Source organism: Rhinichthys klamathensis, unplaced genomic scaffold (assembly GCF_029890125.1).
Source record: "Rhinichthys klamathensis goyatoka isolate OS25496 unplaced genomic scaffold, OSU_Roscu_1.1 h1tg000107l_1, whole genome shotgun sequence".
NCBI lineage: Eukaryota > Metazoa > Chordata > Actinopteri > Cypriniformes > Leuciscidae > Rhinichthys > Rhinichthys klamathensis.
The window spans coordinates 1,750,597-1,767,205 of record NW_026606645.1 but is presented as its reverse complement, the minus strand read 5'-3'; the positions used below and the strand labels follow the sequence as shown (position 1 = coordinate 1,767,205).

The following is a 16,609-nucleotide window of genomic DNA, read 5'->3' as shown; positions in this document are numbered from 1 at the left end:
AACTGTCATAGCTGATTTCTTATCTCATATTTATGACTTTGTATGTCCTTATTTTCATCTCACAAATATGACATGCCATAATCTTGAACTTTTATGTCAATTGGGATTTACCAAATCATTAGTTTTTCTTGTGGTGGAAATAGGTTAACCATTCTTTCTGACCAATACATTTAAATTATTTCCCAGTCCTTCTTTCTACAAGGAAACAGAGACTGAAGCGCCAAGCTTATCCTGAAGCCAATTATGGAAATATATTTACACAATTTTGAGCTAAATATTCAAGTAGCTTTTTTATATACATATATATATATATATATTCATATTTTGAACTTGTGTGTTCATAGCTAGAGATGAGATGGACATGATCTTGCATTAAAACAACAATCCAAACAAATCTGACATTTATTTTCCACATGGCATTTTATTGTTGCATGACAGATGATCATTATTTTGGTCAGGACAACCATGTGCGTAACAGTTCTAATTGAAAAAGGTTTTCCTTCAGGTGTTGCCCCGGACACTTCAAGCGGAGTAAGTTACATTGCAAACGTTTCTGGTGAAGCAACACACACGCACGCACGCACGCACATGTTAAGATACATGAATATCCACACACACACACGGTCAGCTGTGACATCTACAGGACGTTACAGTCGGGGATTTAGGGACTTGGAAAGGTCTAACGGCTGTTGTGTTGTCTTGAGTCACGCTCCAAGGAAGGTGAGTGCCGTGTCTCTCTCATCGACCAGCTCAGTGGTGGTGGCGTCCATCTTACCGCGGGAGAAATCGTTGATGGCGAGTCCGTCAACCACCTTCCAGGTCTTGTTCTGTTGTGGGCGACATTCAGAAACACATGAAAATGAGCAGTACTCACATATAACTTATAAATCTTATATTTTTAAACTCCTTAATGCTTTGATTTCATTTATTCATTTTTTAAAGTGCCACTATTATGCCATTTCTTAAGTTCCTAATTTTGTTTTGGTCTCCTACAATAGGTTCACATGTATCCAAGTGCAAAAAACACTTTAATTCTCTCATTACATACATTGCAGAATCATCTCTTTTCTCAAAGTATCTGAAACGGTTTGATAAAGGATTCGGTCTCTAAACCCCTCCTTTCTGAGAATCTACTCTGCTCTGATTGGTCAGATGGTTCAGTCTATTGTGATTGGTCTACTCTGCTCTGAATGGTCAGATGGTTCAGTCTGTTGTGATTGGTCTACTGTGCTCTGATTGGTCAGATGGTTCAGTCTATTGTGATTGGTCTACTCTGCTCTGAATGGTCAGATGGTTCAGTCTGTCTCGATTGGTCTACTCTGATTGGTCAGATGGTTCAGTCTGTTGCGATTGTTCTGATGGTTCAGTCTGTTGTGATTGGTCTACTCTGCTCTGCTCTGATTGGTCAGATGGTTCATTCTGTTGTGATTGGTCTACTCTGCTCTGATTGGTCAGATGGTTCATTCTGTTGTGATTGGTCTGCTCTGATTGGTCAGATGGTTCATTCTGTTGTGATTGGTCTACTCTGCTCTGATTGGTCAGATGGCTCAGTCTGTTGCGATTGGTCTACTCTGCTCTGATTGGTCAGATGGTTCAGTCTGTTGTGATTGGTCTGCTCTGATTGGTCAGATGGTTCATTCTGTTGTGATTGGTCTACTCTGCTCTGATTGGTCAGATGGTTCAGTCTGTTGCGATTGGTCTACTCTGATTGGTCAGATGGTTCATTCTGTTGTGATTGGTCTACTCTGCTCTGATTGGTCAGATGGTTCAGTCTGATTTTTTTTTCAGTTCAGCCGAAATCCCGCCCTGCAGCCGTTTCTAAAGATTTCATTGGTCATGTCAATCGCTGTACTGATTGCCTGCCCTACACCAAACACTGATCCCTAAACCTACCCGTCACTGTAACCTTAACCAATGAAATGAACTGAAAGGCGGGATGTAAACAAAGTAGAACAGGGGCATTTTTTAATTTTTTTAAACTTTCAGTGATGAAGACAAACCTTGATCTTAACAGGGAAGGAGTACATGAGGTCATCATCAACTCCATAGGAATTACCAGAGGAGTAGACGCCCATAGACACCCATTCGCCCTGCTCAGAGACAGAATGATTTAGCATTAATAAACTGGAAATATTTAGGAAAAACAAACCGGAAATGTTTACTCCATTTTCTTCTGTAAAGGGTCCACAGAGGTGCAAACTCACATCAGGAGTGCCGAACCAGATGTCCCTCATGTGGTCACAGATGGCTTTGGCAGCAGACATTGCGCTGGAGAGCTTCCTGGCCTTGATAACAGCTGCACCTCTCAGCTGCACCGTCTGCCATATAGAAATCAAAAGACTTACAGATGGGTAAATTAAAGCAATAAGATACAAGAGGTCATGTATAAAGGTGCGGTCACATTAAAGCACATGTCTATTGTCAATAGTGCAGCGATGTATGAAGCAGAGCTCACACAGAAGTCAAGCAGAATTGTGTGGATTTCTATTGAATCATCACCTGTGAAAATCCACCGAACAACGATAAATATAATGCCTCTTTAATAGTGACTTTGCCTCAAATCTTTGTTGCAGGGTGATTAAAACCCCACTGAACAAAAAATATTTAAATTGTTAATAACAATAATAGTAACTTTAATGTGGCTCGTCTAATCTAGGGCTGCATGATTTGGGGATAAAATCCTATTGTGATTTTTCTACAAACAAAAATTCAGGTTTGCTGTGCTTGTTAGTAGGGCTGCAAAATTTGGCCTATATTTTGTTATTATATGTCAATAACGCTATAAAATAATAGTTATAATTATTATTAATATCTCTAGTTGGTTATAAAATGGTATAACTATCCATTTTATAATAAACATAAGTCCCGACAAAGGCAAACATTTTTTCACCATTTACAAATGTGACATGTCTTCGTTCTTTTGTGATCACTTATTTATACTAGAAAAAGTTAAATTACACAGACAGCAAGTTATGGCTTTTCAGATTTTCCTCCTAGTTAATTAAAGACCTGATGATCTTACAAAAGTGGTTCAGATGTTGGACTTACGGAGATGAAGTCGCCCTTCAGCCAGCTTTCGTCATTCACAGCGTCAAAGGCTGCCATCTCCTTCCCATTGTGGTTCACAGTAGCATGGTGCACATCTGGGTACTGAGTTGAGGAGTGATTTCCCCAGATAATCACATTCTTCACACTGTCAGATGACACACCAACACGCATCGCCACCTACAGGCATGGAGGACAACTGCAGATGAGCAAGAGGCCTGTATGTGTGATATGTGCTTATCTGCAGGGAGGGCTAAAAGTTCCTCTAAAATGGCACATGATGATCACACAACATCAACACCGAAGTCACTCTGATGGTCTATGAACTATTTTAGAGTACATACCAAAAAATGGCTACTCTAGAACCAAGCTATATGTGGGACACTGCCATTGAGTTTGACAATAAAAAAAGCTCAGTTACCTGCAGCTCTGGAAAGCACAAAGACTTAGAGAACTTCAATAAAGCAGAATAACAACTGAAGGTGAATGAGGCAGCGGGGTTCGGACCTGAGAGCGGGCCCTGTTGTGGTCCAGACGGGTCAGGCAGGAGAAGTTCTCCTTAGGAATGGAGGGAGCAGATTTGGAGGCGATCAAACAGTTGGTGTTGGCTGGGTTCCCGACAACAAGCACCTATGGAAAGAAAAGAACAATTGAACGCCATAACAGCATACATCAAATACTGACAAGTGACTGATTAGGGACATTGTTGTCTAAAATTAAATGGCTAGAAAAGAGAGCACAAAAACCCACTCAAGCTGCATTATTTGTTGCAGACTTTTACCTTGACTGTCTTCTTGGCGTACTTCTCCAGTGCTTCACCTTGGGTTTTAAAAATGGCCACGTTGGCTTTTAGTAGGTCCTTCCTCTCCATGCCCTCTTTTCTTGGCATAGACCCCACCAAGATGGCAGCGTCAAGATCTTTGAAGCCCACCTCAACCTTATCAGTAGGAATCACATCTGTGAAGGGGGAAGACAGAGAAACAGAAGGACACAGAAATAGTATCAGAGTAACATTTAGGTCAACAAATTTCCATGGGAAGGTCATTACTGATTTTTTTTTTTCCCAGCAATTGCAAATTAAAATGACATGGATACATTATTTTTTCATAGCTAAAAAAAGCTTTTATTAAAAAAAAAATTTAATAAATAATTTCTTGTTGAACTAAGCCTGACTGGACCAGGAGAAAAATATATATTCTTATTGTTTATTGTAATAAGTTACAGAATATTTTAGTTGATCAAGCATGGGAGAAATGCATGTGACTGAAAGATAAACTCGCATGCAAACATTTTAGCATCAGTATTGGGAAATGCAGCCTCATTATGTTTGTACCAAGACTATTATTTAACAGGAGCATGTGCTGACATTATCTCCTGACACTTTCATATCACATCACCATAAATGGTTTATGAGGCTTTTGATATTTCCTGAATTGGCTCATATTTCAGTGATAATCTTCAGAATGACAGTTAGTAAAGATCTATTTATCAGAATGGACTTCAACCAAAGCACAACTTCTGTGATACAGGTTGTTCTTTGGCCTCCTCCTCTCCGCCTCACATTGTTGCGGCACCATCCCGTTTCCCATTGGTCAGAGACTATCCCACAGTGCGAGCCAATAAGCTCAGTCGGTGCTGGTTACACCTCCCTGCTCTTCAAACACTGCGTACCACATGCTGGGTTTTTTTGTGCTACTGCTGCAGATCCATTCTGCAGAGTCACGCTTGCTCTTCTGCATTTTAATACATTCCAGATGTTGGCTATAAATAAACCAAGTTGCTGTACAGTGTCTCTAAGTGTCCCTTAGGAGTCCGATGAAAACTGTGCCACTGTGATGAGGTTTGATAAAACCAAGAGAAGCAACCCCTCACCCCTCAGAAGAGGAAGAGCACAATCCTGCAGCTCCATGACGACCCCATCCAGCACGGGCAGCATGGGAGTGATATCCAGAAGCACCAAGATGATTGGCTGACAGAGGAGGCAAAGAGAAACAACATGCATGTTACACTGCATCAGCCACAGACAGAAAACATGTTCGGAATAGAATATGTGCAGCTTTAGACAGCGGACATACAATTATACACATTCAGTAATACACTTCGTTCATGTCTTTTTTGAATTTCAGGTTTAAAATTAGTGCACATTTTGACAAGCGAAGCAGGAAGCAGTGATGGAACGATATGACTGAAGTTGATATAATGCCAATATAAAACAATACATATGTGATATAGGCTAAGCTATTGAGATGTGTGTGTATATATATATATATATATATATATATATATATATATATATATATATATATATATATATATATATATATATATATATATATATATGTTAAAATTACACACTTTTAATGAACATGACCAAACATTTACACACTATTTGCTCAAGACTCAAAATGCCATTTGGTGGCTCTCTAAACAACAGCACCTAACAATGCCATAAATAAATGTATTTAAAAATAAATGTATATATGGAAGCTTGTTTTCGCCCCCAAATAAAAAATAAAAAAGGTAATTGCGACTTTTTCATCTCACAATTCTGACTTTTTCCCTGAATTGCAAGATATAAACTTACAATTGTACGAATTGAGAGCGGACCTTTTTTCAGAATTGAAACTCGCAATTGCAAGTTTATATCTCACAGTTTTGAGGGGGAAAAAGGTCAGAATTGCAAGCAGAATTACTAGAGGTTTTGAGATATCAATATGGAAGCTTGTTTCTGCCAAAGGAATTACAAAATTCGTGCAAATTGCAAGTTTATTTTTCAGAATTGCGAGTTTGTATCTAATTTGTCAATTACCTTTTGTATTTTTTATTCCGTGGCAGAAACGAGCTTCCATATTTATATCTCAAAATATCTAGTAACATTATCGTTGTATTTTGCTGTCATCATTCAAATATTCAATAAGAATATTTTATTGTTATAGGCTATCTATATGATTAGGCTATAAATCCTTGCATCATTTGTATTGTATTATCAGAATCATAAACATGTATCTGTCTGTATTGTAATAATCGGTTCAAAACAATAATCTCAAAATGACTAAACATCGGCTTTCAAGTGTTCCATGCACACTACATGTATTACGTACTGCATAAATAACCAGTGGCTTATTCTGAGGGATCAAAAGAGTCGCATATTTTAATCACACATTATATAACACAAGAGCATGGTTTAAAATCCAGTTTGCTCCACTTGCAGTTTCCCCCCAGTGTCGTGTTATGCAATAACCCAGTCTCACCTGGTCCTTGCCGAACACATCTCCTTTAGCAATGCTGTACAGCAGAGAATATGCGATCTGCCCCGCTGCGCCAGTCACCAGGACTCGGATCGGCTCGGCCTGCAACAAAACACACGGTCACTGGCGTCAACAGCATGACCTATTTATTGGAACAAAGGCCTAACGATCTGGATTATACCAGAAGTGGCAGATTCGAGTATTTATTAACACATAATTGTTTCAGCGAATGGGAATTTATTCATTTTTATTTATATCCTCCTCAATGAATGAATGAATGAATGAAACAGTGATGCAACGGATGCTCCGCGCGACCATGGTAACGTCACTATGTGCGCGAGACAGTAACTTCGACGAAAATTTCCACTTCGAAGTATTTACAAATACAATCTGACAAAATAGCGCCAATGTGTACAAAAGATGGCACCTCACTTACACACACTCCCCAAACGCGGAAATGGCAGTTAAACGTTTATTAAACTGCTTCAAAATAAATCGTTACCTGATCACAGAGTGAGAGTTCACATTAATCCAGATATCAAAAATTTAACAACACCCAAAAAACGTTGGAAGATCAAACAAGCCCACCATGCTATACAAAAAAACAATTGCGAACTTGATTTGATTATGCTAAAATATCGTGCAGGACTAAAATGGAGGGATGAGAATCTCACCATGTTTCGGGTCTGATTGTGCAGGTTGAGATGTGCGACAAAGATGTGCTGCTGCTGCTCTACCTCGGACTGAACGGAGGGTCACCTCTATTCTTGTATGGAAATATGTCATGTGCTTTCACAGGCACAGAAACGCTGTACACTGGGATATGTAGTTTATATTGCTGTTCTCCCACACCAACCAGTTTCCAAAAGGAACTAATTTACCCATAAGAACCCGCGCTGAAGCCCTCACATCCTACACGCCCCCTGCACTACCATATATGGAGCAAACGCCTTGGAAACCATATAAAGGTCGAGTTTTGAAAGTCCCTCTGAGTTATGGTGTAAGGTTCGGGTCCTTGAACAACAAATTGTCTATAATAGCCAACTGAAAACAGATTAGTTAAAGTTATGTTATTTGAATGAGCAGTCAAACAGAATAAGCATCTTTTACAGAGTGATAAAGAGGACACTGAAGACAAAAAATAGTCGTGTAGGCCTGTGTGTATCCTTATGTCCTTTACAATAGACATTAAGAGGTCATTAAAGACAGTGTGTGTGTGTTTCTAACTATTTTTCCTAACTCTTTAATAACAACATATCCTGCTCAAATGTTGACACAATAGCTTCATGTTGTCACCTTCAGATGACATTAAAGGCAGGGTAGGCGATTTGTTCCAGAAATGTTTTTTGTTATGCTGGTTTAAAAGTCTTATTACATCCTGATTGTAACTACGTTAAGTGGTCTAAATGTATTTATATTTATATATTATATATATCGTCTGTGGAAGCGTAGGACCCTAAAATGTTCGTCCAATAATTGAATTTGGGCTGAATGCAATGATAAGATGTCATACCTGCCTGTCAGCGTATGCATTTCCACACCTCATTATATCACACGTCATCAGTGCATTTCATGCAGAATTAGACAGACATCAGTCATTGAGAGCTGCAACCGAAACAACAGCCGCCTTTTACAGTCACTACTGTAATTTGGAAGAGATAGAAACCCGTGATGTTACACTCGGAGCGGGTCGTGACTCGAATTTATTAATTCAATGGCAACACTATCAATGCTAAAATGAAACTGCAGCAGTCAGGTGGTACAGGTCAGCGCTCTTTAAGTGTTTATGTTCATTATTATTATAATGTTATTTGCTTAGAGACACAAGGTAGTTTTACGCCGTCTCTCGTGGCGCGTTCATGTGTTTTGAAGGAGGCGGGGCTTTGGAGGCGCTCTGAAGGGAGGGTGGGATCTCATGCTTTCAAAGCTAACTCGCTATATTGCTAACCTCTCCTAAAACTGCCTATACCTTTAACAGAACAGCATATGTCGACTAGTAAGAGCCCCCTACAGATTCCTGTGGCCTCTTAGAGCGCAATTTCCACTGAAGCTCAAAAAGCTTTTGGGATCATTCACAAACAGGATAACATGATCACCATTAGAGGTCATCAGAGGTCAAATCCAATTTAGCAATAATTTTCTATGCAAATGTTCTCTTATATTGTTATGCTTATAATATAATTTGAGAATTATTATAATAAGTTTCAAAATAGAAGCACTTTCACGATGGACTCTTACTTTGGACCCCATTGAAATATATAACTAATAATCGAGCTTAATGTCAGTTCAGTCAGAATGAAATCATGCTTGTGGTCTCTGGGAGATCGTGTGAAGAATCTAAAACAAGTTCCCCTTCCGTCACAACTGCCACATTTCTGACAGCAACATTTGCACATCAGAATCTCACATGACCTCTAGTATGTGATGCCAAACTGTTATCATGTTCTAAAGACTTGATTTCACTTTCAAATATAAATTCATGAGCTCCGCTGTCCTTAATTCTTGTCTTTTCTGGCTGAACAGGAAACATGTATGGTTTAAGACCATGTGCATTTCCTAAAGAGACCAGTAAGGTCAAATAGCCATGTGCTTTCACTTCTGTGGTGTGCTTTTAGTGTTTTTAACCCTAAAGCCTACTGTATCAAATATCAACATGATCAAAACTTTGCTGAAACACCTGTTGTGCACAATCTACAACATGCCTTCTGTCGCCTGATTGATATTTTATACTTTTTAAAGTAAACGTAAGAATAATTGTTATTAATATTTAAACACTTACTGAACTGAAGCAACGTAGGTTTACTTGTTTACTTTATTATAATTTTTTAAAGAAAAATCATGTTAAAAATATCAAATATGATACAACAGGCTTTTGAGGAATGTTTATTTGTCCATCTCTCAATCATAAATTGTATTGCATTGCATTATGTTTCTTTATTATTTACAGATATAGAGTGACAACTGATATTTATGCATTTTATGTAAGTATGTCTGTATTGCTGTAATAAAAATCTCATTGATTTACATTTAAAGCTGTTAGAATTTAATCTGACTTTTTGGCCAAAGAAATAACAACTGCACCAAATTGCACATTTTGAGGTGTTAAGGGCATACAATTATATATATATACACTCACCGGCCACTTTATTAGGTACCCCATGCTAGTAACGGGTTGGACCCCCTTTTGCCTTCAGAACTGCCTCAATTCTTCATGGCATAGATTCAACAAGGTGCTGGAAGCATTCCTCAGGGAGTTTGGTCCATATTGACATGATGGCATCACACAGTTGCCGCAGATTTGTCGGCTGCACATCCATGATGCGAATCTCCCGTTCCACCACATCCCAAAGATGCTCTATTGGGTTGAGATCTGGTGACTGTGGAGGCCATTTTAGTACAGTGAACTCATTGTCATGTTCAAGAAACCAATTTGAAATGATTAGAGCTTTGTGACATGGTGGAAGTAGCCATCAGAGGATGGGTACATGGTGGCCATAAAGGGATGGACATGGTCAGAAACAATGCTCAGGTAGGCCGTGGCATTTAAACGATGCCCAATTGGCACTAAGGGGCCTAAAGTGTGCCAGGAAAACATCCCCCACACCATTACACCACCACCACCAGCCTGCACAGTGGTAACAAGGCATGATGGTTCCATGTTCTCATTCTGTTTACGCCAAATTCTGACTCTAACATCTGAATGTCTCAACAGAAATCGAGACTCATCAGACCAGGCAACATTTTTCCAGTCTTCAACTGTTCAATTTTGGTGAGCTCTTGCAAATTGTAGCCTCTTTTTCCTATTTGTAGTGGAGATGAGTGGTACCCGGTGGGGTCTTCTGCTGTTGTAGCCCATCCGCCTCAAGGTTGTGCGTGTTGTGGCTTCACAAATGCTTTGCTGCATACCTCGGTTGTAACGAGTGGTTATTTCAGTCACTGTTGCCCTTCTATCAGCTCGAACCAGTCTGGCCATTCTCCTCTGACCTCTGGCATCAACAAGGCATTTCCGCCCACAGAACTGCCGCTCACTGGATGTTTTTTCTTTTTCGGACCATTCTCTGTAAACCCTAGAGATGGTTGTGCGTGAAAATCCCAGTAGATTAGCAGTTTCTGAAATACTCAGACCAGCCCTTCTGGCACCAACAATCATGCCACGTTCAAAGTCACTCAAATCAACTTTCTTCCCCATACTGATGCTCGGTTTGAACTGCAGGAGATTGTCTTGACCATGTCTACATGCCTAAATGCACTGAGTTGCCGCCATGTGATTGGCTGCTTAGAAATTAAGTGTTAACGAGCAGTTGGGTTAAACCCAATTGATATATACAGTATATATACTGTATATATATACTGCTTTTTATTTTTTTGCTTTTAACTTTTAATTAATTAAATTTAGCTAAAAAAAAACTATAATTAACTATTTAATGGTTGGTTCCCAATGTGATCTTAAATGTCATACATTATTAAATGTGTCATCCCCACCTTTACAGTATGTTGTCACAAAAAGTCAAGGTGTGTTAACAAGATAACATGCATACACCATACCTCAGGATTATATAATGACCCTGGGTTAACCAATGTAAGTTTTAAAAGCCTCTAATGGGCTTGGCTTCTCCTTCAGGCTAAATAATGCATTTTACTATCATAGTCTGCCTCTGCATTTCACTGGTGTGACCAGCATGGGTGTGTGTTTAAAACACAGTACACCGCTACAGATCAGCCACACACTGATGCAGATATTTGCTCCTGTTTGGGACAAAGGCACTTCAGCCAAGTTAACATTACATAACACGCCGTTGGAAAGGTGGAGATCCAGACGGAGCGAGTGTGCTATCCATGGTGCTGGACTCTGCTTGCCAAAAGCATCCTAAATTAATCATCATGCCCCACTGCCGTATAAGATTTCAAGGTGTGCATGATGAATGAGACTATTGCCAGTATCAACCAATCCCTGTGGAAAATTCAGCTTAACTGTGTTTTTAAAACAGTGTTTCTAGCAGGTTCAAGCTGGTCATTAGCTGCTCCTAAATGGTTTTTACTTGATCTAACATGGTAATTGACTGGTTTACCAGCCTGATGATCACCTTAAATTGCTTTGTCCAGCAAATTACCATCTTAGACAAGCTAATATTGGGTCAGGTAAAGACTATTTGGACCATCTATAAATCATCCACATTCCAAAACACTGCAACCATTTGAATATGAAATTTCTCTCATGAAATCAATTGCTTTAAATATAACTATCAGATATATGGCGAATTGTGCTTACGCATGCACGGTAAGGTTAAATCCTTAATGATATTTTAACGCATACCGCTTGTGTTCAAAGGAAAAAACGTACGTTTATGGTGCATCTTACGCCTCCGTTGTCAAGGAGAGGCGTCTTACCTGCGCCGAAGCCGTGCGCACCACCAAGTACATAGCCGACAACAGGGTCAACATTTTCAAGCAGTCTGTCCCTCGAAGTGTCCGATGGAGTCTGTTTTCCCTCCCCAGAACACAAAAGTGGGTGTTTTTGTGGGACGCGCTGAGACGCAGAGCGGTGTTCGCGGTAACCTGAGCTCACAGGCGCGAGACGGATACACACGGGGCGCGTGGTGTGTTTTCAGTCACCCTTCCGCACCTAATGAGCTTTGGGAGACAAAAATAACTCTACATCGAGTAATCTTTCCGCCATTTCTGATCACAAGGCTAAATTAATGAGTGGTCGGAGCTGCGAAATTTGGGGGTGACGTCAGTCAGGGTAGGATTGATGCTGCGGCGCTGAGTTGCTGAGTGAAGAAAAACATCCCTCTGCTGCGGGCTTACAGGGGACACACGGTCACGGGACAAGGGCTTTGATCATGTAACCTTAATTATAACAATGGCTAAACGTTTCATTGTGGGTTATTTATTTATTTCGTGCCATAAGAAAGGGCAATTTCTACATTGCAGTATATTTCATGGTCCCCCATTGTGTCTTAAAGGGATAGTTCACCCAAATTCTCAGTAGGGGTATGACTTACTTTCTTCTACAGAGCACACAATTATATATTTTGAAGAATGTTAGTAACCAAACCATGTAAGGACAAAAACATTTCTCAAAATATCTTCTGTTTCACGAGTTCCTTTGCCCATGCTGTCCGCAGTGGAGGGGCTCGAGGGAGCAGCTTAGCTTAGATATAGCCTATACCCCCCAGTGGGACTACCAATGCTTGGATGATGAGTATGATAGCAAGATGCCTAAATTAAATTTGGGGAGGTGGAGGGATGCCAAAACAGCTGATGCCAGCGCAAGGTGAGCGGCTGCTTATATGCTCCGGCAGTTAATTGAAAGATTAGATGTTCACTTCACTCCTCCCGAAATTACGTTGTGAACTTCACTATAGTCTGTAGCCTATATTCCAAACAGGTCCAACATGAGGGTGAGGAAATTATGACAGATTTGTTATTTTTGGGTGAACTATCCCTTTAATATAATAGAAGGCAATAAACTCAAAACTTAAAACGATCAATTTAAAAGGTAAAACCATGATTTAAAATCTTAGTCATCCGTGATCACTATTAAGTGAACAACATGGGTAAATTTAAAAAATACTAACCAATGAGTTAGGCTTACTAAAAAATGCCATATTTTTTTATACAAAACATGTTTTTCTGGGAATATTGGAAGTCTTGGTTTTTCACAGAGTCCTTAATAGGGCCTATCACTTTTCATGTTTTTTTTTGTTGTTGTTGTAATATCCCTCAATAAACAACAAGTCAAATTTGCTCAGTTTTTCTTAACCTCACACATCGGAATTAAGAAAAAAAAGTATAATGAACAAATTGAATAAGAAGCCATATAGGCCTATACTTTTTGCTTTTACTCACTTTATTAAGGCAAGTGTTTAAAGCAAAATGAATTAATCTTAATTTTAGATATACATACTTAGTCTGTCACTGCTTGCCATTGCACATTAGCATACGTCCCTTGAATGAAGCAATGAACAATAAAATTACTATGTATTATTCTCTATATCTATTATTATTAACTATGAATCGGAAGTATCGCACATTAAAAAAAGAAGCAACTTAGGCCTACTTCCGCGTTGCAAAAAAAGGTGGATATAGTGTACTGTACATACATAGTATGCAATTTTCTGTGAATATGGAATACTGAAATACTAATTTTCAAAAATGTGCCAGTGTGGTAGTAGGCTATGACCACATGATGGAGGCAAAGTAGGTCTACCTTCCTCAGAGTCACGTGACAGCCAGGAGTTCTGCTGCACTACTTACACCCACCAGAAGAGGGCAGCATAGCGTGGCCATTAAAGCATCTGAGCGACTTCTGTTTAACAGTAGGAATTACACTCAGAAGTTCTCAGGCCTACTTTCAACAACTCTGCCGTTTGAAACAGTGTCAGTTCACAGCCAAACTGATCTCAGCATGTTAAGCATGCAGTGTCAAATGATCATTGAATCAGCCTGTCTGTGAAGAGAGACGGCATTCCTCACTCAGCACATCATACAAACTTCTTATGCTTGATTAAACAGCCAGGAGCCATTTAACACAAGTCATAACCTGACCTCAACACACTACCCACTTTACTCATTCACACAGCGCATTATTAACACCTGTCAGAAGTGTGAACTAGGAGTCATATGTAATTTTGTCTGGACAGTATAGAACAATATAGATCTTTTGTCTGGAATGACTGACAGTTTCAAGGCATGGAGAAGGACATCACTGGTTCAGAGCCAACAGTAAGACATCTCCACTCTCTCTGGTTTCTCTTCGTCTGTCAGTCAGTGCCAAATGGCCAAAAGACAACTGGAAGAGCCATTTTTAATGGTTGATGGGTGTGAGTGACTTGTTCCTGTCCTCTCTAATTACACTAGCCCGTGACAGGGGCTGTCAGGAGAAGATCAGAGCAGCAAGGCATGCTGGGAATGTTGTCTTATTTGTATATTTGAAGAATCGGCTGTCGTTAAAATAAATAAATAAATACTGCGCTGATAGACGTCAAAATCATTTTCTTCTTTAAAGCAACTTGTTTCAAAAATAAAAATATATAATTTATTCACCCTCATATTTTAATATTATATCAGATATTTTATATATAAATATATATATTATAATTAATAATATATATTGTATATAATTATACATAATATCTTTTCAGTTGTCACTTTACTTTAAGTTTTAGTAGTTTTGTTACATGCTTGTGTCGTTTTTATTATTTTTTTGTAGTATTTCAATTTATTTCTATTTAATTTATTTTTTATTTCAGTTGCAGTTTTAGTCATTTTAGTACTTCAGCTGTTTTATTTCAGTTAGTTCCCAAGGCAGAATTTCTCATTTTCATTTAAGTTTTTTATCTAATATTTATATTTTCATTTATTAAGATTTATTCCAATTAATGAAAATACTGTCATGGAGATCATTTTCATTCATATAATAACAGTTAATATTACTGACCACATTTGTCCAAAAACAAAACACAACAAAACCAGATAAAAAATCACGTGTAGTGACTATAAGTGATGTCCGGCCTATAGGAAAACTGACATCTTCACCCTTTATTCAAATATTATAAAAAATGTGTTAAAGGTTTTGATCATATTGCATAGTTGTTCTTGTCATTCAATTGTTATATTTGCGATAACACCAATTAAACACGCAGAATTATGCAGACATCATTTTTTGGCCAGGCTGTCATACGTAGAAATTATGAACGCATGAAAAAACAAGAGAGAACCAAAGGAATATCAATAAGTGATTATGTTATATACATTGTATATTTTTCCAATAGATATTTTTTTGCATAGTAAAATAAGACCTGCAGCTGTAGTTTGCCTTTTTTTAATTTAAAATAAATAAATAATTTGGTCAGCTAAATACCCAAACCAAGTTAAGGATTTTGTACTTCCCTCATATTTAACATTTTTTAAAATATAAAATATTTTCCTCATATTTTGATGGTTTTATCAAACTTGTAATCAAACTCTTCTGACACCAGATGATGCTTTAGCAGACTGAAATTTGAGTTATTCATAAACCTTCTTTAAATGGTTAGTTCACCCAAAAATGAAAATGATGTCATTAATGACTCACCATCATGTCGTTCCAAGCCCGTAAGACCTCCGTTCATCTTCGGGACACAGTTTAAGATATTTTAGATTTAGTCCGAGAGCTTTCTCTCCCTCCATTGAAAATGTATGTACGGTGTACTGTCCTTGTCCAGAAAGGAAATAAAGACATCATCAAAGTAGTCCATGTGACATCAGTGGGTTAGTTAGAATGTTTTGAAGCATCGAAAATACATTTTTGTCCAAAAATAGCAAAAACTACGACTTTATTCAGCATTGTATTGTCTTCCGGTTCTGTTGTGGATCCGCGTTCAGTGCCGCTGCTGACGTAAGACGCTGCTGACGTGTATCTGGTGCGCCCGAGCTTTGTTTACAGTCTGAGGGAGACGCATGCTATAAACAAAACAATCTTCGCACACATGTCTAAGGATTTCAACACAGAGGAAGACTTGCATTTTTTTGCCCAGCCATATTTATTTGAACCCGAATACACGGACACACCAGATACACGTCAGCGGCGTCACTGAACGCGGATCCACAACAGAACCGGAAGACAACACAATGCTGAATAAAGTCGTAGTTTTTGTTATTTTTGGACCAAAATGTATTTTCGATGCTTCAAAACATTCGAACTAACCCACTGATGTCACATGGACTACTTTGATGATGTCTTTATTTCCTTTCTGGACAAGGACAGTACACCGTACATACATTTTCAATGGAGGGACAGAAAGCTCTCGGACTAAATCTAAAATATCTTAAACTGTGTCCCGAAGATGAACGGAGGTCTGACGGGCTTGGGACGACATGAGGGTGAGTCATTAATGACATACTTTTCATTTTTGGGTGAACTAACCCTTTAAAGCACCTTCTTTTGTGTATTATGAAGAAAAAAAAACGCACAAAGGTGAAAACAATTTCTGGATTCCTAATCCTGTAAAGCTGATCATTCTCATGATTAAGACATATTTGCAAAGCAGTTTATGACATTCAAATGCAACAAAATTGAATTTTGGATTGATTCCAATGGAATCCATTGATCTGGTCCTCTGAAGCTCCTCCATGTGTGTTATTATGGTCAGAGTGTGGACAGTGGAGAACTGTGGGCATTCTCTCCTTGACACACACTTGAACCCAGAGCTTGCGATCAGCCCTGTGATTGGTGGGTTTATCACGAGCTCTGCGTGAGTGTGCAAAGCTGCCCCACGAGCTCGACGTGAGCTGTTTGTGCTGTGACCCGATGGCACTCGGTGTCTTGAACT

The 16,609-nt window shown here is 38.8% G+C and overlaps 1 protein-coding gene across 2 annotated transcripts; it reads right to left on the bottom strand.

The window, feature by feature from the left end:
- Window positions 1-401: 401 nt before the first annotated feature.
- Window positions 402-11,975, bottom strand: mdh1aa (malate dehydrogenase 1Aa, NAD (soluble)). 2 transcript variants are annotated; one of them, XM_056253595.1, is made up of 9 exons: window positions 11,682-11,975; window positions 6,297-6,395; window positions 4,918-5,014; window positions 3,827-4,002; window positions 3,553-3,675; window positions 3,049-3,225; window positions 2,205-2,318; window positions 2,001-2,090; window positions 402-827 (listed from the first exon to the last, which is right to left on the bottom strand). In XM_056253595.1, the coding sequence occupies exons 1-9, from the start codon at window positions 11,733-11,735 to the stop codon at window positions 705-707; spliced, it is 1,053 nt and encodes a 350-aa protein (XP_056109570.1). In that variant the 5' UTR covers window positions 11,736-11,975; the 3' UTR covers window positions 402-704. The 2 variants fall into 2 exon arrangements, with proteins under 2 accessions (XP_056109570.1, XP_056109571.1); XM_056253596.1 differs by lacking the exon at window positions 11,682-11,975 and adding an exon at window positions 6,968-7,122.
- Window positions 11,976-16,609: the final 4,634 nt, after the last annotated feature.

What these genes read in the sequence shown, in the direction of transcription:
- mdh1aa (XM_056253595.1), bottom strand. Translation starts at nt 11,735, where the DNA reads ATGTTGACCCTGTTGTCGGCTATGTACTTGGTGGTGCGCACGGCTTCG. An exon ending in ACAACAGGGCCCGCTCTCAG is followed by an intron (nt 3,226 to 3,552) that starts GTCCGAACCCCG and finishes CCATGCCTGTAG; the next exon opens with GTGGCGATGCGTGTTGGTGT. An exon ending in TCTGGTTCGGCACTCCTGAT is followed by an intron (nt 2,091 to 2,204) that starts GTGAGTTTGCAC and finishes GTCTCTGAGCAG; the next exon opens with GGCGAATGGGTGTCTATGGG.